Source organism: Neolamprologus brichardi, chromosome 10, assembly GCF_056152115.1.
Source record: "Neolamprologus brichardi isolate AB-2024 chromosome 10, ASM5615211v1, whole genome shotgun sequence".
Classification (NCBI taxonomy): domain Eukaryota; kingdom Metazoa; phylum Chordata; class Actinopteri; order Cichliformes; family Cichlidae; genus Neolamprologus; species Neolamprologus brichardi.
In genome coordinates, this window is record NC_142113.1 from 31,035,316 (window position 1) to 31,062,354 (window position 27,039).

Here is a 27,039-nt window from a genome sequence, read left to right on the forward strand (position 1 = left end):
GGTTGTGTTTATCTTCCCTACCTGCGTCTCCCTCGGTGCTCTGTTCATGTCCTCGTGTTGTTATGTAAAACAGTCTGTGTGTTTCCTGTTTTACTTTGTAGGGTTGTGTCTCGTTATGTCCATTAGTTCCAGCTGTGTCCCCTCCTGTGTGCCATTTCCTGATTACCTGGTGTGTGTATTTATAGTGGGTGTCGGTCTGTGTTCGTTGTCGGCTCGTCTGTGTTTCATGGTGTCTGTTCCTCGTCTGTGTCTCTCTGCCTCCCACCCCATTTGTATGATCCGGTTTGTTATTTAGCTCACCCAGTTTAGGTTTATGTTCTGTCCTGCCCTCAGTTCTGTTATTTGTACACTGTAAATTAAACCCTCACTCTTATCATCATATCGGCTGTCTGCATTTTGGGTCCTCCGTTTCCTCCACACCACACGGCTCACCCCGCCAGCCGTGACAGTACGAGCCGACCAATCATGGACCCAGCAGCATCCGCACCTTCCCAGGAGTTTCGGGAGGAATTGATTGACTCCGTGTCAAGGTTAGTTAACCTGTGGCTTGAGCATGAGGGGGAGGAATTTCACCGCGCTGTAGAAGCCAGGCTACAGCAGCTAATCTTTGCTCACTCCTGGCTACTGGACTCACTTCACCCGCTCGCACAGAACTTCATTCTGAACGAGCTCCGTCTTCACCCCCTGGCTGCTACCACCCACCCTGCAACTCATGCTTCACTTCCGACAGAGGATGTTCTGCCCGGCCCGTCAACCCAGCCTTCAAGGGGGAAACGGCGCTCACGCTGCCGACGCTCCTCGCCACAGTCGGACCTGGGGATTTCTGAGCGGCCGGCTGTGGTGAGTGGACAAGACACTCTTTTGGTTTCACCAGAACTAGTGACGGTTTATACCGGGGCTGTGTTTTTTGAGCCTGCTGCACAGCCGCAAGCTCGTTTAGCTGCACAGCCGCATTCAGCTCGGCCCCCGGTATCCCCACTAGCCCAGTCATCTATGCCATCTTCACCGACCCCCTCTGTACAGGAGGCTGCGTCTCTGCCTCCCGTTTTGGACTCTTTTTCTAAGTATTTTTTGCAGAGAGACAAACCACACAATCCTGCAAACGTTCCTCAAAAGCTGGCCAGTTGTGAGACTGAGATGCACTCCAGGGCCTACCCAGAGGCTGGGTTTCAGCCCCCAGCAGACTCTGGACCCCTGGAGGTAAAGAAGCCAGCTGAGGACTGCACCCGGCTGTCGGTGCCTGAGCTGAGTCAATGCTCGGTGCAGCTGCAGTCAGCTTTGTGTTTGCCAGAGGCCACCGTGCCTGCTGGTTCTGATTTGTTCCCGCCAGAGGCCCGTGCGCCTGCTGGTTCTGATCCGTTCCTGCCAGAGGCCCGTGCGCCTGCTGGTTCTGATCCGTTCCTGCCAGAGGCCCGTGCGCCTGCTGGTTCTGATCCGTTCCTGCCAGAGGTCCCCACGCCTGCTGGTTCTGTTCTGTGTGTGCCAGGGGCTCCAGTGCCCACTGGTTCTGAGACTGTTTTCGCTGGGGGGCCCGAGGAGCCCGTCCAGCCTCCTGTCTCGTCCGCTGGAGGGCCCGAGGAGCCCGTCCAGTCTTCTGCCTCGTCAGCTGGAGGGCCCGAGGAGCCCGTCCAGCCGCCAGCTGCAGCCTCATCATCCTCGCCGGCTGCCGCTCCATCCACGCCACCGGCAGCAACAGCAGCTTCATCCACACCGCCGGCAGCCTCCGTGTCTTCATCCTCGCCAGCTGCAGCCTCCGTGTCTTCATCCTCGCCAGCTGCAGCCTCCGTGTCTTCATCCTCGCCAGCTGCAGCCTCCGTGTCTTCATCCTCGCCAGCTGCAGCCTCCGTGTCTTCATCCTCGCCAGCTGCAGCCTCCGTGTCTTCATCCTCGCCAGCTGCAGCCTCCGTGTCTTCACCCACGCCGTCGCCTGGTCCAGCTCCGGCTTCATCCACGCCGTCGCCTGGTCCAGCTCCGGCTTCATCGTCGCCTGGTCCAGCCTCTGCATCAGCCTCGCCTGGTCCAGCCTCTGCATCAGCCTCGCCTGGTCCAGCCTCTGCATCCGCTTCGCCTGGTCCAGCCTCTGCATCAGCCTCGCCTGGTCCAGCCTCTGCATCCGCCTCGCCTGGTCCAGCCTCTGCATCCGCCTCGCCTGGTCCAGCCTCAGCTTCCGCCTCGTCTGGTCCAGCCTCAGCTTCCGCCTCGTCTGGTCCAGCCTCAGCTTCCGCCTCGTCTGGTCCAGCCTCAGCTTCCGCCTCGTCTGGTCCAGCCTCAGCTTCCGCCTCGTCTGGTGCTGCAGGGGCCACGCGACCTTCAGGTCCCAAACTGCCGCCTCGACATCGGCGGTCATCTGCCAGGCCGCTTGTTGGGCGTCATCGTCGATATGGACGTCCTCCCAAACGCCGCCGCTACCTTCCGCGCGGCCGGCCTCCGGACTTGTGTCGCCGCCGCCGTTGCTGTCTGCACGGTCGGCTGCCTGAACTGTTTCCCCGTCGCCGCCGCTGCCGTGTGCACGGTCGGCCGCCTGACCTGTTTCCCCGTCGCCGCCGTTGCTGTCCGCACGGTCGGCCGCCTGACCTGTTTCCCCGTCGCCGCCGTTGCTGTCCGCACGGTCGGCCGCCTGAACTGTTTCCCCGTCGCCGCCGTTGCTGTCCGCACGGTCGGCCGCCTGAACTGTTTCCACTTCGCCGCCGCTGCCTCCCGCGCGGTCGGCTTTTGGACCTGAGTTGTCAGCCTCCGGGCCGGCCTCCTGAACTTTGTTTTGGGACCCTGTTTGGGAACTCCAGTGTGTGATGTGTTTTGGACAATTCGTTTGGCCCACTGGAGCTTGTTTTTTGTTTGGTTGTGGTCCCTCCGTCCTGGACCCCCCGCCGCCCGCCCTGGGTTGGTCGTCTGTTTTTGTTTTGGGCTGTCTGGAGCCAGCCCTTGGAGGGGGGGTACTGTCATGGTCCTGGGTCGGTGACCCAGCGCTTTCAGTTGATGATTATCACTTTCTAGTTTATTTCTGATCTTGTATTGGTTGTTGGTGTTTGGTTGTGTTTATCTTCCCTACCTGCGTCTCCCTCGGTGCTCTGTTCATGTCCTCGTGTTGTTATGTAAAACAGTCTGTGTGTTTCCTGTTTTACTTTGTAGGGTTGTGTCTCGTTATGTCCATTAGTTCCAGCTGTGTCCCCTCCTGTGTGCCATTTCCTGATTACCTGGTGTGTGTATTTATAGTGGGTGTCGGTCTGTGTTCGTTGTCGGCTCGTCTGTGTTTCATGGTGTCTGTTCCTCGTCTGTGTCTCTCTGCCTCCCACCCCATTTGTATGATCCGGTTTGTTATTTAGCTCACCCAGTTTAGGTTTATGTTCTGTCCTGCCCTCAGTTCTGTTATTTGTACGCTGTAAATTAAACCCTCACTCTTATCATCATATCGGCTGTCTGCATTTTGGGTCCTCCGTTTCCTCCACACCACACGGCTCACCCCGCCAGCCGTGACAGGGTATCGGCCTCGATACCACATTTTCTAAAGTACTCGTACTCGTTAAAAGTCCCCCGATACCGAGGACCGATACCACGGTCTGAGACCTGTCTATGTTTGAGCGGCATGTAAGGGGTTAATCACAGGCGCCGAAAATTAAATTTTGTTTTTTTATAATTATTTATTCTGTAATATGTTGCATACAACATGCTTTTCATTTTAAATAAATGTTCTTAATTCCAAACTAGTCCCTTGTTTGTTTGTTTTTTATTAAATTAAAAGACTAAAGCTGTTACCTGCAAATTTAAATCATGTTTTTATTAAGTACTCGGTATCGGTATCGGCGAGTACTGAAATGCAAGTTCTCGTACTCGTACTCGTTTCCAAAAAAGTGGTATCGGTGCATCCCTATTATGTATTTCTTTTCTAAAATCAGAGCATTCAGCTAGGTTGGCAGTTCAGCCTTTCAAAATGCAAATGGTTATCTTCTTGGAATTATTGTGTTTGCTAAATTTCTCAGAAATGTGTTAATGGGTCTGATGCTTCTCTGCAAGCAGGTCTGGAGGATGATTAAGCAAAATCACAGACTCTTTGTTCATTCTCTGAATCATGATGCAAAATGCTGTCCTAAATTTCCAGGGGACTGTAGTAACGCTTTCATGTTGTCAGAAAACAAAGAGAGTGAATCAGAATGTTGTGACTAGTCATGATTTACTGAAATGTTTTTTTATTATCTTTTTTCAGCTTTATTGGGGGAACTTTTGCACCTCAGCCAAATGTAAACCAGTTTTTTTGTATGGTTTTTTTTTTTCATTTTATTTGATCTAAATACCGAGCAAACGAAGTGCACAGAAATGTACTTGATGCCATTTGAAGTGAATGCCCTGGAAATACTTTAATCTCAAAAGAATGAATGTATTTAAAATTTGAAGAATAAGATCGTGTCACGGACCCGGCTCTGGAGGAGTCAGGGGTCCGTGAGCAGGATGGACCATTATTATTATTATCATTATTATTATTATTGTTGTTGTTGTTGTTATTTGGGGATGTGTGTTTTTCTGCACTATGCTGTGTTCGGTGTTCCACTCTTATGTAGAGGCAGGGTGTGTACATGTGTGGCTGGAGGACAGCCACATGCAGGCCTGATGGGTGTGGCCCCGCAGGAGGACTGGTCACACCTGAAGTTCCTGCCACACACCTGTTGGTGATCAGGGCTCGTCGAGGGAGCTACTTAGGAGAGTGTTGGAGCTCCCACCGGCGCGGGATCATTAAGCTAAGACTCCAAGTCAGTGTGTGTAGTAGGAGGAAGTGCAGATCGTGTGCACGCACGGGTTCAGTGTTAACGGCTGCTTCTGTTATTGTCCTGCAGGTGGAACGAGGGACCAGAAGGGCAGCAAGCACAGGGTGTGCAGAAACACAACTGCCGGGAGCACGAGCACGGACGTCGGAGGGGAACACACACATGGGAGTCTAGGGAGCAAAGGGGATTTATTGTGCATCTGTTACCTTCACTGTAAATAAAGTGCACTGTTTGCATCGTAGAACCGTGCGTTTTGGGTCCTCATTCCCCCATATCCCCACGGTCTGCCAGCCAGACCGTGGCAGATCGAGTAACAATCAACGGTAAGTCACAGTGGAGTCATATTTGAAATCAATTGAAAATATTTATTTCATGAAACCATTATTTGGTTAGGGCTCGCAGAGGCCCAGAGACCAGTCGACGACCCCAAGGCAAACTCTGACTGCTCGGATAAAATGCGTATTGCCAGACCAGTTGGGAAGTGTTTGCTTGCGGTTTCTGGCTGCCACTGAGTGAGATCAATTCAAAGGTAGTGCTCCACCACAGACCTCCCTGTGATCACACTGGTCGCTAGAAGATTGCCGTGGTTTTCACTGAAGATGTTAACTTGTCTGCAAATACTTGCCAACTAACCACTAAGCAGCAGTGGAGTAAAAAAAATGAAAAAAAGCGACAATGTGACCATTTGCCTTCAAAGTAAAAGTGGCACCACTAATGTCAACGTGGTTGAGGAAGACACATTTTCCCCTAGCAACGAGTGGTTACTTTGCAATCACATACATTGACGTAGAGCCTTCATTCAAACTTTAAAACGAAGACAAGACATTCAACTATTCAACTTGTATTTATCTTTTCAATATCTATTATACTTTTTCTTCAGTTCCAGTTTAAGTTTCATGATGTTTTTTCAGCCGTTTCAGAGTTTATAATGGGTGTGTATGGGACGGAATGTTGGAGCTAGAGTGAGACAGCTCAACTGCTAGAGTGAGAGGAGCAAAAAAATTAATCTTAAAATCTTTTTTAAAACTGCTGCTGTGTCCGCAGCGTTTGCTCTACAGCAGTGATGGGTCGTTCGCGAACGAAATGGCTCTTAGAGCCGGCTCTTTGAAGTGAACGATGCGAGCCGGCTCCTTATTGGGAGCCGTGAGGTTTTTTTTTTTTTTTCTCTCTCACCCTCTCTTTCGCCCTTTTTTCCGCTAAACTCCGCATGCGCGGCCTGTACTTTGCGCTGGGCAGAGGGGGGAGGGGCGTTAGTTACACTCGCAGTAGCACAGGAACAGAGCCAGAGAGAAAGAGAGCGAGGGACAACAACGTCACATTAGAAAGGTATAGTAATCATCCACTATTTTCAGTTGCAGATGATAAAGGATTCAGAAATCATACAGGCCCATATGACAGAGAATGTGCATCTTCCTTTTGTTTTAATATTTTAATTTATATTTAATTGTGTTGTGGTTTGCAGTGTTTTGTGTTATTTCACATTAAATTTGTTTAAAAGGAAAAAGCTGAAAATTTAAATAGTTAAAAGTTTAAAATGTAAATAGTTGTTTTTTGTATTATATGATTTATTTATTACATTTTATGTGGAGTGAATAAATAAAGTATATTTATGGTGGACCTTAGAGACAAAGCACGTACAAACTCCTAAGCATGTACAAACTCCAAAACGCGTAAAAACTCCAAAACACGTCAAAACTCAGAAGCACGTACAAACTCCAAAACACGTACAAAAGACAACAGAAGTGCTCCAGGTTTCTAGGGCGCAGTGTTGAGCTTTTGTTACCTAGTGGCTACACAAGCCAGGAAGTATCAACAACCGGATTTGGTGTGTGGTAGTAACAGGTAAATGAACTTTTTTTAAAAATTATTTGAATTTATGAGTGCTTGTCTATAAATACACAAACAATACACACATGTTTTCAATTGTGTAATTTAAGCGATCTGGGTAGCTCTGTTTTGGAAGTTCAGTAAACGCTAGAAATGTGTTTTGGAGTTTGTATGTGCTTTTTGGAGTTTGTATATGCTTTAGAGTTTGTACATGCTTTGTCTCTAGGGGCCATATATAAACACATATAAATAAAACCACTTTTTTTACATTAGTAATTCCTTTTCTGCATAATTTTATATTATTGTTAATGATTAAATAATTAAAGCAACAAAACAACCTGAAGAGCCGGTTCGGAGCCAAAGAGCCGGCTCTTTTTAGTGAGCCGAGCCGAAAGAGCCGGATCTCTAAAAAGAGCCAGAAATCCCATCACTACTCTACAGGTCTGATTTTACCCTCAAAACGTAGCCATCGCTGTCCTCTTTCATCCAATGTGTTTATTATAGTAATAGGTGTTATGGTTCTTTCATAAATGTCACCGATGCACAGCCTCCTCCCTCCAACTCTTCTATAGACTCTATGGAAGAGTCTTTAAGCATGCCTGAGTGAGATTTAAGTTGATTTCAGTGCCTGCTAACAGCCTCTTCCAGCTGGTCAAGGAATATTTATTTTTGGACATGTATAAATTAGGGGGTGATGACCATATAGAGCAGGGGTGGGCAACTCCAGGCCTCGAGGGCCGGTGTCCTGCAGGTTTTAGATGTGTCCTTGATCCAACACAGCTGATTCGAATGGCTAAATGACCACCTCAACATGTCCTGAAGTTCTCCAGAGGCCTGGTAATGAACTAATCAGGTGTGTAGACCTAGGGTGATATCTAAAACCTTCAGGACGCCGGCCCTCGAGGCTTGCAGTTGCCCACCCCTGATGTAGATGGATGCTGGGGTTGTGAAGGGGTCAAAACAGCAGGCAGCAATGCTTGGTCGCCGTGGCTCTGGAAGTCATAAAGATGTGAAGTTTTGCAGCTTAAAACAATATATTAAAGACAAGATAGTAAAAGCATATAATCTCTTTGCAGTGCCGTCCAGATCAACATTACATTCATATTAAATTCATACAGTATATTGTATAAATTGCGTATTATTGTGTAAATTTGCTACAGTGACTACTGGCTGACTTAGCAAGGAGTTAGCAAGGAGCACTCACTCACAGTCCTATTAATTACATTCAGTAAGGGAGAAAGACAGAGAATGAGAATTTTGTCTTTTCCTAATCAGACAGCAGACGAGCCACGGCTTCAAACACCGTGTTAAGCTCTCACCCGGCACTGTTGCATCAGAATTTCTGCTCCGAGGATTTTATCCATCTGCCTGCGCAGAAGGCAGAGAAAAGAGGACAAATTATCTTGTCCTTTACATTTAGGAACGCGTTATGATGCAAAAAACGTTGTTGACAGCCCATGCAACGCGATGACCAATGTGTTGCTTCAACAATAAATCCCACAACTGTGCACTGCGCCTAAGAGAACAGAGCTTTTATGTCACGCTACCCTCAGGGTTTTGTGTTTTATCTTGCGTCACATTTGGATCAGATAAGATTATAGTAATCTCCTTCAAGCATGCAGATTTAACCCACAAATACCTGACATTCGGAGATACTTAATTAAGGATAATTAATGCAAAATCCTGCCATAAATCTCATAAATTGTGTTACATTAAAGATAAAAGGTAATGTTGCATAACATACTATAAGTAGGAATGTTATATTCCATTGGTAAAATACTTAAGTGAGTAGGAAGCATATTTCAGCAAGTGAAGACCTATGAAAACCACATGAGAATTGATTTGGAGTATTCATAAACAGACAATGCTTCTCTGTGAAATTATGTTTATTTTGACATTCGCTATTCTTTTGTCTTGATGGAAAGACCATTAGAATACAGGTGTTGTGTTGTTTACAGAACAAGCTGATTGCCAAGTGCCTCCACAAGAGAACATTAAATCACTGTGCCATTCATCACTAATACATAGCTGAGCCGGTTGAGATGCCCAGAATCAATCATCTAAATGGGGCCATGAAAGCATAGAGTGTGCTATTAAATGAGTTGTATCGGCAGCAAGGCTCATGGCTCTCCTCTGCATAATCAGTGCCACTGCTGGAAGGAAGAAAAACACTTTAACATTACAACATCTGTCTAATCACTGAACTTGAAACTAGTTTTCAAACTACAAGGCGTGGTGATCTATCTTGAAGTGTTTTTTTCCAAACTGGTTAGCTCATGGTTAGTGTATAATGTGTCAAACAGAAGTACTTCAAGGAGCTATTCATCCTATTAGCAATCATCAATACGTTAAAGGTCAGAAAAATAGTCAAATCTAAGTAACAAGTTTCAAGATTCATGAGTTGGTCTTTGTGAGAGCACATTTGTGCATTAATTGCGGTACTTCCAGTGTGACTCTTGGCTGAACCACAATTGATTGGTAAGCTGTCGATGACTATAAGTGTTCTAAGGATGGGTATGTACAGTGAGTGCATGAATTCATGGCAACTCATATAGATAGGGGCCAAGAAAACCAGCCCTGTGTCAATGAAAGACAAGAAAAAGCAGACCACATTTCCAAACATGAATATAAACAATGCAGGTTCAAAATAATCAGCTTTACAAATCCTATATGTTGAAATAAAGAATACACCCTTCTGCTTGTTTCCCATAAAAATGCTTGTATACCTCTGTGTTGACTTTGATGAGAGACATATCTGTCATGGTCTGTGGGAGTGTCTGGGGTTTTTCTTACTGTGGCTGCCGGTCTCCTGTCCAGGAGATTCTTGTAAATAGTTCTCCGGTGTGTTGTTTCTGCATTTGGGTCCACTCCTTTTGCAAACTAGTCAGAAATATTTAAAAATGAACAAAACATGAAACACAAAAAATACTCAGTAAGTGTCTTTATATGTGGAACACACATATGATAACAAAAGATGTATATGAGTATTATACAGGTTTGGCTGGATGGAGGAGTGCTAAGGTTTTAGCTAATGCTAGCAAGCATAGTTTGCTAGCTGAATTGGAAACACAACAGAAATACAACACTACAATTTCACTCACCAAAATTGGAGCACAGACAGTATGATGTCCTAACTAATCACATATCAGCCAATGCCATGTTTTTCAATAACTAAAATTTTTCAAAAGGAAAGAAAAGAAAAAGAGATTTAAAAAGGACGAACTAACCAGATATGATCAAGAGGTAAAGCTCAGAATTAGCAGTAGTAAGGCCTAGGGTTGGCTGGCTAATGGCAGTAGCCAACTACTCTAATGATGCACACTTTATGGCGAAAGAAAATTTTAATGAATAAGCAGTATTGGGAAGGTTACTTTTAAAATGTATTCCACTACAGATTACAGATTACATGCCCCAAAATATATTTTGTAACCTGTTACTCAATGAGAGTAACGTATTCTGAATACTTTGGATTACTTAATATATTATCAAGCTTTTTACAACTACATGAATGTACTATTGCTGTGTGATTTATTACTATTATTGAAGGATACTCACCAATACCAACTAGATTTTTAAATCTTATTATAAAATGAGTAACATTAGGGTGGACATTAGGTAAGGCTGCATTATTTGCAGCAATCTCTTATAGAAAACTATTCTAGAAAACTAAACAGGTCCGTGGCTCAGAACCGTAGTAAAGGGACCTCTGGCTAATACGGTGGGTTCTGTGTCTGGCTCGTAGCCAAAAACTAGCTTCACTTTGTTGTCCGGGTCAACTTTGCTAACGAGAGACAGAGAGCGGCGTTGAAAAGCCGCTCCAACGGAACTTAATGTTTCGGAGGAAAACATGAACACAGTGTACAGTCGAGTCTTAATAGCTTACTTTCAACTGGGCTAGTCCGCCCATGAGGCTACATTCTTTAAGACTATGCCTGTAACACTCTGCCTATTGCCTTCATATTAAATAATTTTTTGAACAATAATTTTTTTACGTCACTTACTTCACGTCATTATGCAGGCCGCAAGTAGAGGTGACATGGGCCGCAAGATTGAGACACAGGCATTTGAGCCTCTTAATGTGTGTTTTGTTTGGGTTTCCACCGGCGTGGAATTACCAAAAATAGAGAGGGGACAGCCTAACATATGAAACAGGAAAAGACTGCTGTGTAATCCCTTTATTTCAACAAAGTAACTGTATTCTGAATACAACCTTTTTAAACGTTACTCATATTCATCCATCCATCCATTCGCTTCCGCTTATCCTTTTCAGGGTCGCGGCGGGTGCTGGAGCCTATCCCAGCTGTCATAGGGCGAGAGGCGGGGTACACCCTGGACAGGTCGCCAGTCTGTCGCAGGGCCAACACACAGGGACAGACAACCATTCGCACTCACATTCATTCGCACATTCACACCTAGTGACAATTTGGATTATCCAATTAACCTATCCCCACAAGCTGCATGTCTTTGGACGGTGGGAGGAAGCCGGAGTACCCGGAGAGAACCCACGCAAACACGGGGAGAACATGCAAACTCCACACAGAAAGACCCCGGCCTGATGTTGGAATTGAACTCAGGACCTTCTTGCTGTGCGGCAACAGTGCTAACCACCATGCCGGTTACTCATATTTTGTATTTTAAATACATAATGCCGGTACATGTATTCTGTTACTCCCCAACACTGTGAGTAAGTGATATACTAAATCCCTCTGAACAGTCGTTATAAAAAATAACTTCATGTAGTGAAAAATATATATATTTTAATATATATTTTTACTTCACACCAGTAAAATTTGTTGTTCTCTCACTGTGAATCTTGCAGTAGTTTCTTCCCCTCCTGCTATTCTTGTTAACAGTGGCTTGGACTGGTGGTGGCAGTGGTGGATAGTGTCTCTGACTCTCAGTGTATTCACAAGGTGAGTGCGCAGTCAAGACACAAGGATTGTGTGTGTGTGTGTGTGTGTGTGTATGTGTGAGTCATCAATCAAAACCATTCAAGTAATAGTGATAAGTGTCCCCTGGTTGCAGTGAAGCTGAGGTGATTGACTCTGACATGTTTTATTATAAGTCAGAGCACTTTGCTCTCCACTTCACTACCAATTAGGACCACTCACCTTTTGAGTCCTGACCTCTGCAGGACAAAATATATGTCTCCCTTTGCACACTGATGAGACCTGAAACTGGCCTAAACTGACTTGAATCCTAATACTCTGCCCTCACTGCTGACACATTATATTCCTGACATCAGGTTATTGTTTCACCCTGACTTTAGCCTCCAGTTTGTGTGTTTTCAACCTCTGGACACACTTGGATGTAATATCCTGTAACCTGGCTGTGGACTGTTAACTGAAGTAGCTATTTATTAGTTCACTGATGAATCGTAATGATAAAGATATGATACAAACAAAGTTCAGAGAAACATGGTGTTGTCTTGAAATTGCCAGACTCCATGATCGTAGACTCTGGGTCAAGCCAAGGTAAGGTCCTGTAGCTGGTTGTGATTCTGGTTTAACACGCGCAGTAACCTCAAGGGGCTGAAAAAATTTAGCGCTTTGACAGATGAGCTGACACGGGTGCTGTAGGCGATAGCTGTCTGCTGGGCCTCACTTCCAATAATTCAAGTCACTGAACTGGACCTCCTGACTGTGTTTGTGCTCTGGGTGTCTACTGCAGCATTTTTACCAGGATTATCTGACAAATAATTTGGTCCGCTCTGTTGTACAGATGTCCTCTGTGAAATCACAGAGTTTTGGTATTTGCTGGTAAGGAGAATTTAGTGTTTTAAAACAATGTCAAGTAGGAAAGACATCAACAAAGGTTGCTGCCCATCAATTTGGAAAAAGCTGTTTTTTCAGTCAATTTGAAGTTCATGATTCTACAGTGAGAGATTAATAACATTTGGAAAACAAAGCAAGCACAGTTGGCAATCTTCACAGGAGCAAATTCACAACAGCTCAGTGCTCAAACATCAGCGTGTCAGCATCAGTTAGAGTGTTTAATGTTAAAGATCACAATTAGAAAAAGACTAAAAATCAATGATTTGTTCTGAAAGGTTGTGAGGAAAAAGCATCTTTTCCCCTAAAAAGAACATCGCTGCACAAATTATGTTTGCACAGTTGCATCTGAACAAACCACAAGACTTCTAGAACAATGACCAAACTGGATTGCACTGAGTGGAAAATAAAGCAAATATGATGTCAACAGCTAAACAGCAGAAAAAGAAAATTTGCCCAAAACTCCAGCTGTCAGCAGAGCACGACCTGTGCGAGAGCTGTGCATAAACAAATGTCCACAAACCTCAATTAATAAAAGCAATTTTGAACGATGTGTGAGACTGATAAAAATCATTCAGAAACTGATTACTTTAGGCTATGGTTGATAAAACTAGGGTGTACTTGGTTCTTCACAGGATTATATCCAGAAATATTTCTGGCTCCAAAACAACCTACATGGCAGCAACCAGAACACTAATGTTGAGCCCAGAGACCTATAGTTGGCATACAGGTGATCTCTGGTCTCATAAACTAGTTTATATACAGTCTACCGTCTGTTGGTTGCAGTTTCAACCAATTATCCACAACATTTAACCCCCTGGCAGAGTAAGCATGTCATAACAAGGCAATATATTACTGAGAATCCTTGACTCCTGGTTTTTATTCGTTACCTTTACATAGACTACCCACACTGCAAGTATTGCTCGGTAACAGTACTAGGAATATGAAAAAGATTCCAAGGTGATGACTCCCCCCCCCACCCCCACCCTGTGACGGAGTTACACCGTCCCGGGCAGTGTTGGGAAGGTTACTTTTAAAATGTATTCCATACAGAATACAGAATACATGCCCGAAAATGTATTCTGTAACGTATTCTGTTACGTTACTCAATGAGAGTAACGTATTCTGAATACTTTGGATTACTTAACATATTATCATGCTGTTTACAACTACATGAATGTACTATTGCTGTGATTTATTACTGTTACTGAAGGTCCGCGGCTCTGAACCGTAGTAAAGGGACCTCTGACTAATACGGTGGGTTCTGTGTCGGGCTCGTAGCCGAAAAATAGCTTTACTTTGTTGTCTGGGTCAACTTTGCTAGAGAGAGACAGAGAGAGGCGTTGAAAGGCTGCTCCAACGGAACTTATTGTTTCAGAGGAAAACACGAACACGGTGTACAGTCGAGTCTTAATAGCTTACTTACAACTGGGCTCGTCAGGCTCTCTTCTTGGCTGCAGTGGTTATTATTATATTTACATGCTTCCAGCTCCCGTTTTTGCTCGATGACAGCTCGTACTTTTCCTTTTTCTCCCTCCCTCGCTCACAGACACATAACGTGTATGGCAGTCCATTCTCCCTGCAGCACGGACTACACTGCCCATGATGCTACATTCTTTAGAGCTATACCGGTAGCATTCTGCCTATTAGCTTAGCACAACAACAACAAGAAGGCCTCTCTCACCCAGGAAACACGCAGAGAGAGAGCGTCACCCTGTAACCATGGCAACCGTAACGCTGCCGCCTGGAACAACAGAACGTAGCTGTCAAACAAAACCCAAACAGTCCTGACCCGCGACAATATGAAACAGGGAAGTACCGCCGTGTAATCCATTTATTTCAACAAAGTAACTGTATTCTAAATACCACCTTTTTAAACGGTAACTGTAACGGAATACAGTTACTCATATTTTGGATTTTAAATACGTAACGGCGGTACATGTATTCCGTTACTCCCCAACACTGGTCCCCGGCCGCAGACAGCTGATCTGGGCGCATACATGCACCACCACCATTAGTTTCTACAATTACCGTGGCTGCGCGTCTTTTCGTCGACCGGGCAGATAAACAAAAAAGGGTGAGGGGTATATTTTGAGCGGCGCAGAGGGTGGCCAACATATTTTCCCACTTACCTTTAATAAAGCCGGTCGCGTAGACTCGCTGTGATCGCCGATTATACGAGTGGTTATGCAAGCCGATGGTATGGCGTTCCGGGGTTCAAATAGTGGGTTCGCGCGCGCTTGAAAGGTCACGTGAACTGCATTATTTTTGTTTGTTTTTTTGTTATTCTGAAACACTGTACGCTGCCTGGAGTTGGCCATAAATGTCTGTATATACATATATATGTATTGTAGGAATACAGCTGGAAATAAGCTGAGTAGGAAAAGAGTGTTTGGTAAAAGAAATATTAAAGAGATGACGATTATGGGGTATAAAAGAAGGCTGTCAGGGCCTAGTGGGGGTTCTTTCAGTGAGATGTTACACTCTCAGAAATAGAGGTACGAGAGAAGAACATTTTTGTACCTATATGTACATTTTTTTTAAATGTTCCCTTAAAAGTACAATACTTGTCTTTAAAAGTCCAGAAATGCCCCTTTAAAGGTTCGATTTAAAATAAAGTACAAATCTGTACCATTTTGACCTGTACTGCAGTGACAGTGGCAGAATGTGGTAATGGGTCAGTATGGGAAAATCTGGATGGGCCTGGTTAATTGTAAAATTCATATGAGATGTGAGTGTGCTCATAAAAGCTACATGTTATAATCAAATCTGTTGGTCCTCTCCTCTGTACGTAAATTATCCTATGATGCAAAGAATATCTGTAACCTACCTTTGTGTAAGTTATGTTAAATTATACTTAAAAAAACCACACACACAATGACATGCAGGCACAACCAAATGATGTTAAAAAAAACTGGTCCATTTCCATTTTATTAAGTTCCAGTTATAATTTTTAATGTTTTAAATCTTGGTTGTAGCCTTCAAAAACGTGAAATCATTTTACTGTTATGTTTGGCCATTTACTTTTTCGCTTTTACTACATCCTAGAATTGTTCATTAATTGTGAGGTTTTTATGGAATTTGCAACATCAAGTTAAACCGAGGTTCTTTGGAAGTTAAAATGTCAAGCAGATTTTTATGTAGAGGGTAACATGCAGACTGTGTTTTGTATCTAGATGTTTGTTTTGTGTTGACTTAAGTTTTCTATTTTCTTTGTAAATAATCTTTTGTGCACCGGCAGAATAAACTATCCACACTGAATGCTTCCTGACTACGCCTGCATTTGTTCAGAAGAAGTTTAGGAGAGGACCCCGAGACACACCCCAACTCCTCAGATATGTCCAAGCAAACATCCATGGAACAAGCCCCTCACAGGCACCTTGTAACCCTCAGTTGCTAACGTTGAAGAGCCAGATGCTTTCTCTAAATTCAAGTCTCGATTGTTGCAGTTAATATTTAGTTCATTTTCTTTGTAATGTATTCATCATATTTGCTGTTATTCAATCCTGTGTTTGCAATTAACCCATGTGGTTCTTAACTAAAGGGACTGTCTCGACAACAGTCTTAAATCTAAGTCTTATAATTATAATGAAAAGTTTTCAGATGTCAACTTCACTTCTGTGAACTTGTAAGAGTCAGGTCCTCCCATTTTTGTTCTTTCAGCACTGTTGATTGTGTAAAAATAAAAATAGCTTATTATAACTGCAGTACAGTTGTTATTCCATCTTGAGTAGCTCCGATAGCCAGCCCTCAGAATATGATGGAGCTCCAGGTCCAACTTAACAAGCTCATCAGGTCCAGGTCAAATCCATGCGGCCACTAAAATGATGAGCAGCTCCAGCAATAAATGTCTTTAACTGCCAGAAGTCCTTTCAGTGGGTATTTTTAACCACATCCGTCTGTATTCCATCATGGTGAATATATATTCTCTTTACTATCTCGTTAAGGAAAATTTGATAAAGGGATGAGTTCCTAAAGGACATTTCTGCTTTTCTTCACTTACAGATCTTATTTTGTGTTGCAGGGGAAATATAAAGTGCATACATTTAGCACGTAAAACGCCCGCACGTAACATTAAAATGTTAGTAAAAGTGCAGCTAAGTAATAAGAAGCCTTTGTGATTGTAACTAATGTTTATGGTGCTATTAAGACTGGGACTGTGCCTTTAATTTAGATATTCAAATCAAAAGAGTTTGGCTTTGTTAATCATAACTTAGAATTGTTATGTGTTTGTTTTGGTTTTACACAGGTCATATAATTACTGAATATCAATCACAGACAGCAGCCATAGACATTGTCTGCGCGTTAACTAACAGAGAAATGCTGAAATGCACAAGAAATGTTTCATTTCTTCTGCGGTTGCTTTTGGTAAGAGCTTTTCATCCCCTTCATTTTTCATATCATAAAAATCTGCTGTTGCTCAAACAAAGAGAGTTACTCTAACAAAGAGAGTTGCTCTCATGAACCTGCGTTATGTTTGGCTATTTTTATGCTGACTGATTCAATACCATAACGCAGCAATTAGACTTAAAAGCTCCCAAGGTTTAGCTAAGAAAGCAGCCATTGCTTTTGCATTCTGCGAATAGCTCTGAGTACATATTCCTTCAATTCTGCTCGATTTCTTTTCGCTTCCTTTGTCATGCTTTCCTTTACTTCTGCTTTTATCCTCTGACACTAAGCAGAAGTCTTCCACATTAATGTATTAAATTGATATGTTTTCCTATGGTGCCATATGGGGCCAGGATAAAAGCAGCATCGTGCGCACAATAAAGAAAAAAAAAGGGCAACTCGGGCCGTGGTGTGATTGATCATTGGCATTCTGAGAAGCTTTGATAGCCTTCATGTTGTGGTCTACAGTTGCAGGCAACACGTTTTGATCTTTAATGCCTTTAGTGAGATGAAAAGAAACTTTGAATCACTGAAAGTAGCTCCTTCTCTTTTTTATTTATTTATTTTTTTTGCAAAGAAGAGGAATCTTACTTATACGTGAATTTTTTCCTGTTCCTCTCTATTCAAAATGTGATCCCACAGAAATCTACATTTTCTCCTTGCGTTCTTACAGTTCGCCACCTGGTTCACTCTCCTCTGGTGACATCCGAGCACACTGGCACATCACAAACATCTGACATCTGCCGTAAAATAAAATAAAAAAACCTTCCAAGACTCACTCTCGTATGTTCGGGGGCTGAGGTGGATAATGTTTAATTAATGACGAGAGGCATTTCTGTAAAAGGAAGGGGTTGTCTGTCACGCAGCATCTGGAGGAAAACAAACAGTGAAGGAAAAACCTGCAGCCTTGTCATCGTGATCTCTGGAGTCTCTTTGCTTCTGTATTGCACTCCACTCTCTGCCATCCATCACTGCTCTTAGCACCATGTGTTCATCTGGCTTTGTTTTCCTCTCCTGTGGATTTGGGTGCTGATGATGAAAACATAACTGTCCTCCTTTGCTTTATAAGGAATGCGCGCCGATGCACGGTGAATGTATTTACTGTGTGTGCATATGCATCAGGGAGAGGTGATTGTGTGCCTGTCTAAATGCGAATGCTTAAAGCTACATGTATTTCTCGGCATATGGCCCTGAAGTAAACAAAAGCTAGCAGGCCGTGTGACTTTGTGCAGGTGCTGCTGGGAGCTGAAGTGCCTGAAATCCTCCAGATGTCATTTCACTTATGTTGATATTTGTTCTAAACTTGCTGTGACAGCACCTAGGATGGAGTACTTAAACTTAACACTGGTACGCTGTTTCTCTGAAGGTACACATAAATGTCTTGACGAATCGACAGATGGGGTGTTACTGCAGGTTAAAGATGCTTCAAGGAGTGGTGGGCAGCAGACCAGACAAATCACGGCAACCTGTCATGCAGACTTGCATCTCAAGCAAGCTGGTGAGTCGAGGTCGAGCCCCTGTTGAAAATAACCAGCGTACATACACGTGCTAAAGAGGCTAAAGAGTTTTTCATCAAACTAGCTGCAAGGCTTTGGAACAAGTTTAGTCAACCTGCCCACCCCCCACTTCCCCAAAAGGCTGGGAGAATGTAATTGATTCTTTTTGCTTGTCTGCTTGTTTGTTGGTTTTGTCTAAAGTTTTCAAGATATCATTTTCGAAAGTTGTGTAACGAATAACAACTCAAGCTGATTTACTTTAGGTGAAAATCGGCTCAAGGTCAAGATCACACCAAATGTGAAAATCAGTAAAAACTTGATATTACTTACAATTTTTTTATGGATCATCTTTAAACTTCACAATAATATACTAGGCCTTGGGTGACATGAGTACCTAGGTTGACCGTGAAGGAAAATTTCAAGAAACCATACTGAGTAATGTATCATATGAAAGGGCCAAAGGTTCAGTTCAGAACTGAAGAAGCTTCTCGGATGAGAGGTGAAACGTCTTCAAGCAACTTAAAGAAGTCCAGACGCTTTTCTTTGCAAGCTCCTTTGACTACAATGACCTGGATGACTGAGAACCTTCACAGACATATGAAAGGGCATGGAGACGAAGAGAGAACTGAGTTTTGTTTTGTTTTTTTAATGTATTCCTGGATTCAGGTGTAATTATCCCCCATATTTATTGGACTGGATTAGCCTTCACTTCTCTCTCAGGTCAGGTCTTGCCACAGGGTCATGTGTTCCTCTACCTAAACCAATCTGTCCTTAAACATGGATACCATGTTCCAAGATTAAGATTTCCGCATTCCTAAATCATCACCAATGACTCCAGACACAACCAACAAGCATACTATTTTAAGACCATAACACTATTGTAGTATTATTTCTGTTAAGGTCAGACTTATCATGTATGTGGTCCAAACATCAAGGTTTGGGCCACTTCTTGCACTGTTCCAAATACTAAATTGGGGCTTCGGAGCTTGTCTTTCCCAGAGGTTTTCAAACTTTTTGTGTCCAGTGGACAAAAGACAAGCCAAATTTCACAGCTCATCTCTACTCATGTCTACATTTCTATGTCATCTGAAATAATTTCAGGTCTTTTTATTGTAATGTCAAATAAAGGCACTTTTGCAATAAGCGCCTTAAGCATATAACTTGCATCCATCACCTTGTTAGACGCAATCTTGCTGCTTCTGGTTAGATCCTGTGCTCTAGTTTCACTCGGAAGTAATGTTTCACTTCTATGCAAATCTGTTGTTCATTGGTTGGGAGAAGCTAACCATCTTTTGTTTGACTGTTTTCTTCAGGTAGATTTATGTAGTTGTGTTCAAACAAGTGATGGATTTTAACTGCTGTCACATTATTTGCTCCTCACTAATAAACTGATTCTCTGATGTGTCAAATCAATTTAGGAAACACTGCTCTTATCCAACTCTAAACCATAAACATCACAGCTAGCTATTTTCTGGAATTTTTGGATGTAAAGTTGGTCAGAGTAAGAACTGACAGTGTTTCTCTCTTTCTCTGTTCAGTCGGTGTGCTGCTTCCTGTTTAACTACAAAGTGTAAGAGTTGTGTCCACAGCAATTCAGCAAGACCCCACAGAATCTTTGCCAGACCATCCATCGATTTATTCTCTTTTCCTTGTCCTTATCAGGGTCACAGGGAGCGTTGGAGGCTATCCCAGGTACTCATGGGCGAGAGGCAGGGTTCACCCTGGACAAGTTCGCAATTCTGACACAAGGCTAACACTGTCGTTACTACACCCCTCACAAATCAGTTAGTGTTGAGGAATGCAAAGCTGCAGTCTGGCAGCAAAGTCGCGACAGTGAGGGATATTAGTCATTCAAGCTGACAGGTATATGTTTCTGAATTATGTATATTTACATTATCTGCTGCGAGGGCCATCCAATTGATTTTGGAAGAGAGAGGAGCTTCGGATGATGTTGTTGACCAAAAGATTTCAGAATATTTCACATTTCTGAAAATTCAGAGTCTGACAGTGACTTTAAAGAAGAGGATGAAGTTGAGCACCATTTAGTAACAAAACGAAGACGAGTACCCCATCTCCAGCCAGCTCCAGGACCAGAACAAGCCCACCAGACAGCAAGTGAAGAAATATGGATGTCAATAACTGGTGAAATTGAATGGTCTTCTTGCCCAGGAAATGAGCCACCCTGCAGAGCTGTTACTGTGATAAGCCAGGGACAACACGGCTGACAGTTACTCATGTGCAGGACATCAAGTCTTCATTTGAGCTTTTCATCCCAGATTCCATCCAGAAAATTATTCTGGATTGCAGTAATCTAGAAGGAAGGTGTGTTTTTGGAGAGAGGTGGAAGGAGATGGACCAAATTCATCTAAGAACTCCAAAGGCCTACTTTGGGGTTCTTATCCTCTTATAATTTAACATAAAATTGTTTGATAGTGTTAATTTGGAAAGCCAAAACTCTAGCGGGTCCACCAGACCCATGAACACTGACTGAGTAACAAAAATATGAACCACACAAGGGTTAAAGGACTGAACATTGGTAATACTTTTCTGTTTTGTTCTGTTTTGCCATTGTAAACCATGGTGCAGTAACTGATGTCTGCTTGCACATGCAATCACTCACAAACTTTATGTCTTTATATTTTGTGCAGTTACAGTTCTGTGTTGTTGGGTTTTTTAATGATTGGAAGGTAGTGGTGCACTGTAGCTCATGTATAATTAAACATTTGTAGGAGGATAATGGCTGTACTATGAGCACTTGCCTCACCTTTTAAAGAATAGGTAGTCTTGTCACAAGCCCTGTCAGCTGGAATTTTCCACATGCAAATGCTTGTCATGTCCACGACTATGAAAAAAGCAAATTGTAAGATCAAAAGATTTTGTCTTTGCTCAGAGTGCGCTTTTGTTCATCACAGCTGTATCACTGTTTAAACTGACACATCTGATGTGGATCTAAAAAAAATGCCACATGACCCGATCAAAGCAAGGTTTGCCTATTCTGATTAAGTCAGAGCCGCACAAAGACAAACCCGCAGTCCCTTCATCCGCAGGTAACCTACAGCCTTTTGAAACACAAGCTCTGCTCGGGACTTTACCCGAAATCTATTTAGGGCACCAAGCCTCATTAGTGCCATTTTTAATCCAGCTGATATCTACGTAACACTGGAAAGGGTAAAGGCTCCTTGAGGAACAATTTAATTCCAACATAGTGATGAACTGATTCACTTTCATAGAGAGAGAAGTAATACAGAGCAAAAACTGATGTGACAGAATAGATTTGCAGTCCTCTGTAGTCCTGTCTCTGGTGGTTTCCCATCAGTTAGTTTTTTCCTTATGCGTTCAACTTCTGAGCACCATACATACATAGCTGGAGTGTAGTAGTTCGCCGTGACCTCTCGTATCTGCTAGTTTTGAAGGCCCTTCCAAACTAAAGAGGGATTACGCCACAAGGTAGTAAGATTCATTCAGCCTTCAAACAGGAATAATGATATTATATTTCTGACTTTGGAACGGGTGCACACTGTGCATTTTGTTAATGTTCTCCAGGTCACAGCAATCCTGTGGCTCCTGTGTAACAATAACATTTGTGTTTTCTGCATTTTAATTTCCCACTGAGACGTACACAGCTGAAGTTTTTCAGTAAACTTATTTCTTTTTATGTGTATTCCTTTGGAAGACAGGGATTGTTCCAATGTACTAATGAGCTGTCATAGACTAAGTAAACAAACTTCTTTTAAATACCCACGTGAGCTCAACATTAAGTTGAGGGACAGTTTCTCTGTCAAAAGATGCTATATTTTGCAAGGGGTGAGGTTTGAAATCATTATTAGAAAAAAAGCTCAGTTTTAAGACTTTCAGGCATTTTTTTTTTAACTCTTTGATCTGTATGATGTCAGTTAGGGGGATATCCTTCTTATCGTCATTTCAAGCACTTAGGTGTGACCACATTAACCCCACCAACCTCCTATGTGTTTATGAAGTACAACCAAGAAAACTGAAAAAGGAGTGGCACTAAAACCGCTTGTTTTGGGCAATGGATGAGGGCTCAGTATCAGATAAATAAGGATCATTTTGGACTGTGAATCAAGCAAAGCTGCTCTAGTAGAGTCCAAAAATGGATGTGGTTGGCTGTTGAAAAACTATTGAAAAATTGTTACACTAACTTCACCAAATCGTATTTTTATGTAATTCGACAGTATTGTTTTTAGGGAACATCATGTCAGTATAGCACATTGGAATTTGAATTCACTAAAATGTTATTTGGTGTCAGTTTCCGTTTACCTTCATAGACTTCATAGATGCAACTAGTGCAACATCTTCTTATCTGGTTGCAAATTAAATCAGCTCAACGGTCTTAGCAAAGAAAGAATGGAAAAAAAAGATAATTGCTATAAAACATTCAAAAAAAAAGTAGCTTGTAGCTTTGGTCATTTTTGGTCATTTACTGGCTGACTCCTTTAGGACAATGAAAATAACCTTCATCAGAAATTTGTGATGTTCATGTTTGATTTTTCTCCCTTCTTGTGTAAAGCTGTAAAAAATATCATGTTCTTGCACAGCATTATGGTAACAGTTGCTAAAATTGCAGAATTTCTGCCTTACCCAAATCTGGGAACCCACCAGCTGCAGTCTGCAGGCTACGGCCTATATTTTAGTGCTTCTGGTGTAGCCAGCAGATATCTGGATGGTGGAGAACAGATATTCTGGCCTGTTCCCTTTATGAATGCAGACAATTGCTATGTTTAGGGGATGGCATATTGGCAATTGCGTTGCCTCCTTTGCCCTCAGCACAGACTGTTTCCCTGCATGCAACCAGAGCCTGCTCAAACATGATTAGTTAACACTACTCGGAGCTACAAACAGACTACAAACAAAAACCAAAAAGCTTCCAGTACCAAAAATCTTGCATATTCATGTACAGGAGTACAGGAGCTGTGTATAAATTAGACTTACCCTTCTTTGCACTCCATGAAGCATCAAAAAGCAAAACAACTTCATATAATTCAGAGTAACTTTACCATAAACCTTTCTTTGAATAATCAGCACACAGTGGAGGTTTTCTTTGTGGGGATGCTTGCTTTAATTGGAGAGTTTTTTGGGTTTTTTTAACTTTAACTCTACTCCTGAGGTCAACTAGCTTGTACCTCACTAGCAGCTGTCAGTAGGAAATGCTGTGGATGTGTTTTAATCTATATCACAACTACGGCTAAAAGGAGGAGGAAGAAAAAGTGATAAACGGATAAAAATGCGACATCTGAACGTCATATTGTTATTCAGAGCACGGGCCTCCCTCGGGCCGCATTCATAAATATGTTATGAGCCGGCCTGCCGCTACTATACAGTCCAGCAGTGATGGATATTCAGGGTGAAGGGGTTCTTGTGAGAGCAGCATGTAAAGGATGACTGGGCCGGAGTTAGTAACGCACCATTAACTGACTCACAGGATGCTCACAGACTGAGAAGAGAAGGAAACCCGGTCAGTCAGGAAATCAATATAAAACACATCAGTATGGGAGTCGGTGAGAAGCGAAGAAGAGGTCTTTGGCATATTAGGATCAGTTTAAACACAGTGTGCAACAAATACACTGGAACATACTTGTAGATGGTTGTACTAAAACAAGTTTGACTACATGTCGGCGCGAGGTGTGAAGACAACAGCGCCTTCAGTGCTATAGGTGAGCAGACAAGCTGCTTCTGTGCTTCTCCTCCAGGAAGACCTCAAAGATACAAGGGGTGCTAATGTAAAGTTTTTTCCTTGTGTTTTGAATCTTGCAGGCAACAGTTGTAGTATAAATATATGTCCTGTATAAATACAGGACATGACAGATGTAGTACTCTATACTAAAGTGATGGTACAGTAACTTATCATGTTTTATTAAGATCCCCACAAGAGAGCACAATGATTTGGGGCAAATTAACAAACCCCTGTAGAAAAATGACTTCCTAATGTGTCTTTTGTTTAGGCTGTATCTGTATTGCATTTGTACCTGTACTGTTTTGTCCGGCTGGTTCCTTTTTTTCAAACAACTGTTCCTAACAGTTGTTTGAAAAATACTTTTATCTCCTGTGTCACTCTGCAAAATGATTGTTCTTTATTTATTGGTGAATCTTTTTCAAATTCCTGTTTTTAGCACTGTTTTAGTACAAATTAATAAACATCTTTGAAGGGGTGGGGGTTGCATTGCATTGCATCTGTATGTTTTATGGACAAGTTGCTGACATGCTGCTTGCTAAACAAGCTAGCTAGCATTAGTTGATAGCTTAGCTGATAGCTTCACAAAAGATGGCTATTTTCAACTCCAATCAAGCAGCATGGTTATCAGAATTGAAAATGTGGTGTGGTGATTATGTCCATCTTTTTATACAGTCTATAGTATTCCCTGAATTTCCCTGATTTGAAGCTTGTGAAAAAATAAGCTAAACAAACTAAACTGCTTGTTATTGTCTATGATATATATAGTTAAAATGGATATATATATATATATATATATATATATATATATATATATATATATATATACACATACATACATACATACATACATACATATATATATATATATATATATATATGTATGTGTATATATATATATATATATACATACACATACATACACATATATATATATATATATATATATATATATATACATATACATATATATACATATATATATATATATATATATATATATATATATACATATACATATATATATATATATATATATATATATATATATATATATATATATATACATATATATATATATATATCATTTAGTATTAAGCTTTGCTTGTTCCATATTCAGTTTTTCAGCAAAACTTGTTTGAGTCCATAAGAAAAGATTGATTCTTATATCTGAAGGAAGACTTTTTTTCAATAAATATTAACGTTAGCCTGCGACTTTGTTCAAGTTTTGAATTTCGGCCCACTGTGTATTTGAGTTTGACACCCCTGCTTTAGAGTCGGATGGACACATGAATGACGCAGGAGCCGAGAACCCCGCAGGAGAGCGTCTGAGCCTGCCTCGGCGAGGAGTCGCATGCTGCGATTGGATGAATGGAAGTTAGGCAGAAGCACAGAGGACAGGCTGGCACAGAGAAAACAATGAACCTGGATCAGTTTCACTGTGTAAAACTTTTGACCAGCAAACCAATCTTTTCAGCATGTGTTATCACAATATACAGACAAGTGTCTTCCTGTGAGAGCAGGTGCTGCATTCAGTTGAAACAAAGCTTTTTTGAGAGGAAAATGTACTAAAATATCATAGAGGGTATTAAAAAGATGGATCTAGCCGATGCAGTGATGTTTTGACTGCTGTCGTAAAGCATTTACCTGGTGTCAGAAGTGACCATATTCAAAGGGCAGACAAGTTATCACCTGATCCAGCAGAGACAGATACTTAACAATCAGTGCCAAGTAACATACAAATAAAATGCAAGAGTGTCAGTAATCAAAGATGGAGCTTTTTTTAAGGAACAGCTGGCAGTTTTAAACACCTGGCACACCCTAAAAATTATTTTAAGTCTTAATTCAAATGTAAATATGCTTGTTATTAAAGAAAAAAAATCAACCTTGGACAGTTTTCTCAAATAAAGAAAATGACTAAAGTGACAAAGACAGCTTTTTGTTTGGAGTTGGACAGTTTAACAACTCATCTGTAGGGATGAATTCATTTCTAAGGGCAGCCTCATGTGCCCATGAGCCGCCTTTTTATCAGTTTGTAAAATACCTACTATTTACACTTAAAATGGCACTGACACTTAACTATACAAAGTTGTCTTGGATGTCTACAGCATTAGGATACGTCAGTATCTCTGTGCACATTTCTCTAGGTGTTACTGTTAAAATTACTCCACTCTACTATCACCAGGCTTTCACAGCTTGAAGTAACTTGTCTTGTCTCTCCATTACACTGGCATATCCAGACTCCTAATTGGTTTTCCTGTCTCAGCAGCTTAGTCGTCTGTTAATGATATCGAAACCTGTGGTGTGAAGATGCAAGAGACCTCCTGTAGGAGGGTTTTTTTTTAAGAAAGTGCTTTTCTTGTGACGCGCCGTGGGAGGTGGAGGGCAAAGGAGACGTGTTTGTGTTGGGAATATGCATGAGTTTGTGTGTGTGTGAATGAGTTTGAGGCTGTCTGTTGTTTACGGGTGGGTAGTTTTGCTTAAGATTTTGTTTACACAAGCTGTTGCTCCCATGTGGCGTTTCTTCTCGTATAAAAGCTTCCTGAAAAACTCAATGTGTTAAAAGCGCTGCCAAATGAACAAACACACACTGACAGCATTTGTCTGCAGCACCATTCAGCTGCGAGATGCAAAACGATAAAATAAAACCATTACAGCAGATGAGATGGTCGTTCCATCCTTGCCAAGATCCATTTGAGTTTTGAGGGTATGATTTTTCCTCATTCGGGGAGTCAATGGAGCTCTGAGTCGCACGAAAACCTCGAGAAAAAATATGACGTCCTAACTGCTAGAAATCCGACACGCCGCGTGAAAGAAAAATGGGCTGATATTTTTCTGCACAAGCGAGCCGTTCTGGTCTTTTCAGCGTGATTCGTGTGAATCAGTTCTGACTTCTGCCACATAAATTAATTGACGCTAACAGACAGTGGCCTCCTAGGTTTGCAGTTGGACATGAAATAAGACGTTACATAAATTGTCAGTGTCATGCAAGAGCAGCCACAGGGGAGCTTAACAAGAACATCAGAGAAATAAGCATGAGGCTGTGGATGGTGGAGAAATGGGCCATTAAAGCGATAGGACTTCTCGTGGGAATGACGAGGACAAGACGG

At 42.2% G+C, this 27,039-nt stretch overlaps 1 protein-coding gene across 1 annotated transcript; it reads right to left on the reverse strand.

Moving 5' to 3' along the window:
• Positions 1 to 691: 691 nt before the first annotated feature.
• LOC148100988 (uncharacterized) lies at positions 692 to 4,452 on the reverse strand. Its single transcript, XM_087846746.1, has 4 exons — positions 4,410 to 4,452; positions 2,114 to 2,622; positions 1,328 to 1,975; positions 692 to 835 (listed from the first exon to the last, which is right to left on the reverse strand). Exons 1-4 carry the CDS (start codon positions 4,450 to 4,452, stop codon positions 692 to 694), a joined length of 1,344 nt encoding a protein of 447 aa, XP_087702872.1.
• Between the last annotated feature and the right edge of the window lie 22,587 nt (positions 4,453 to 27,039).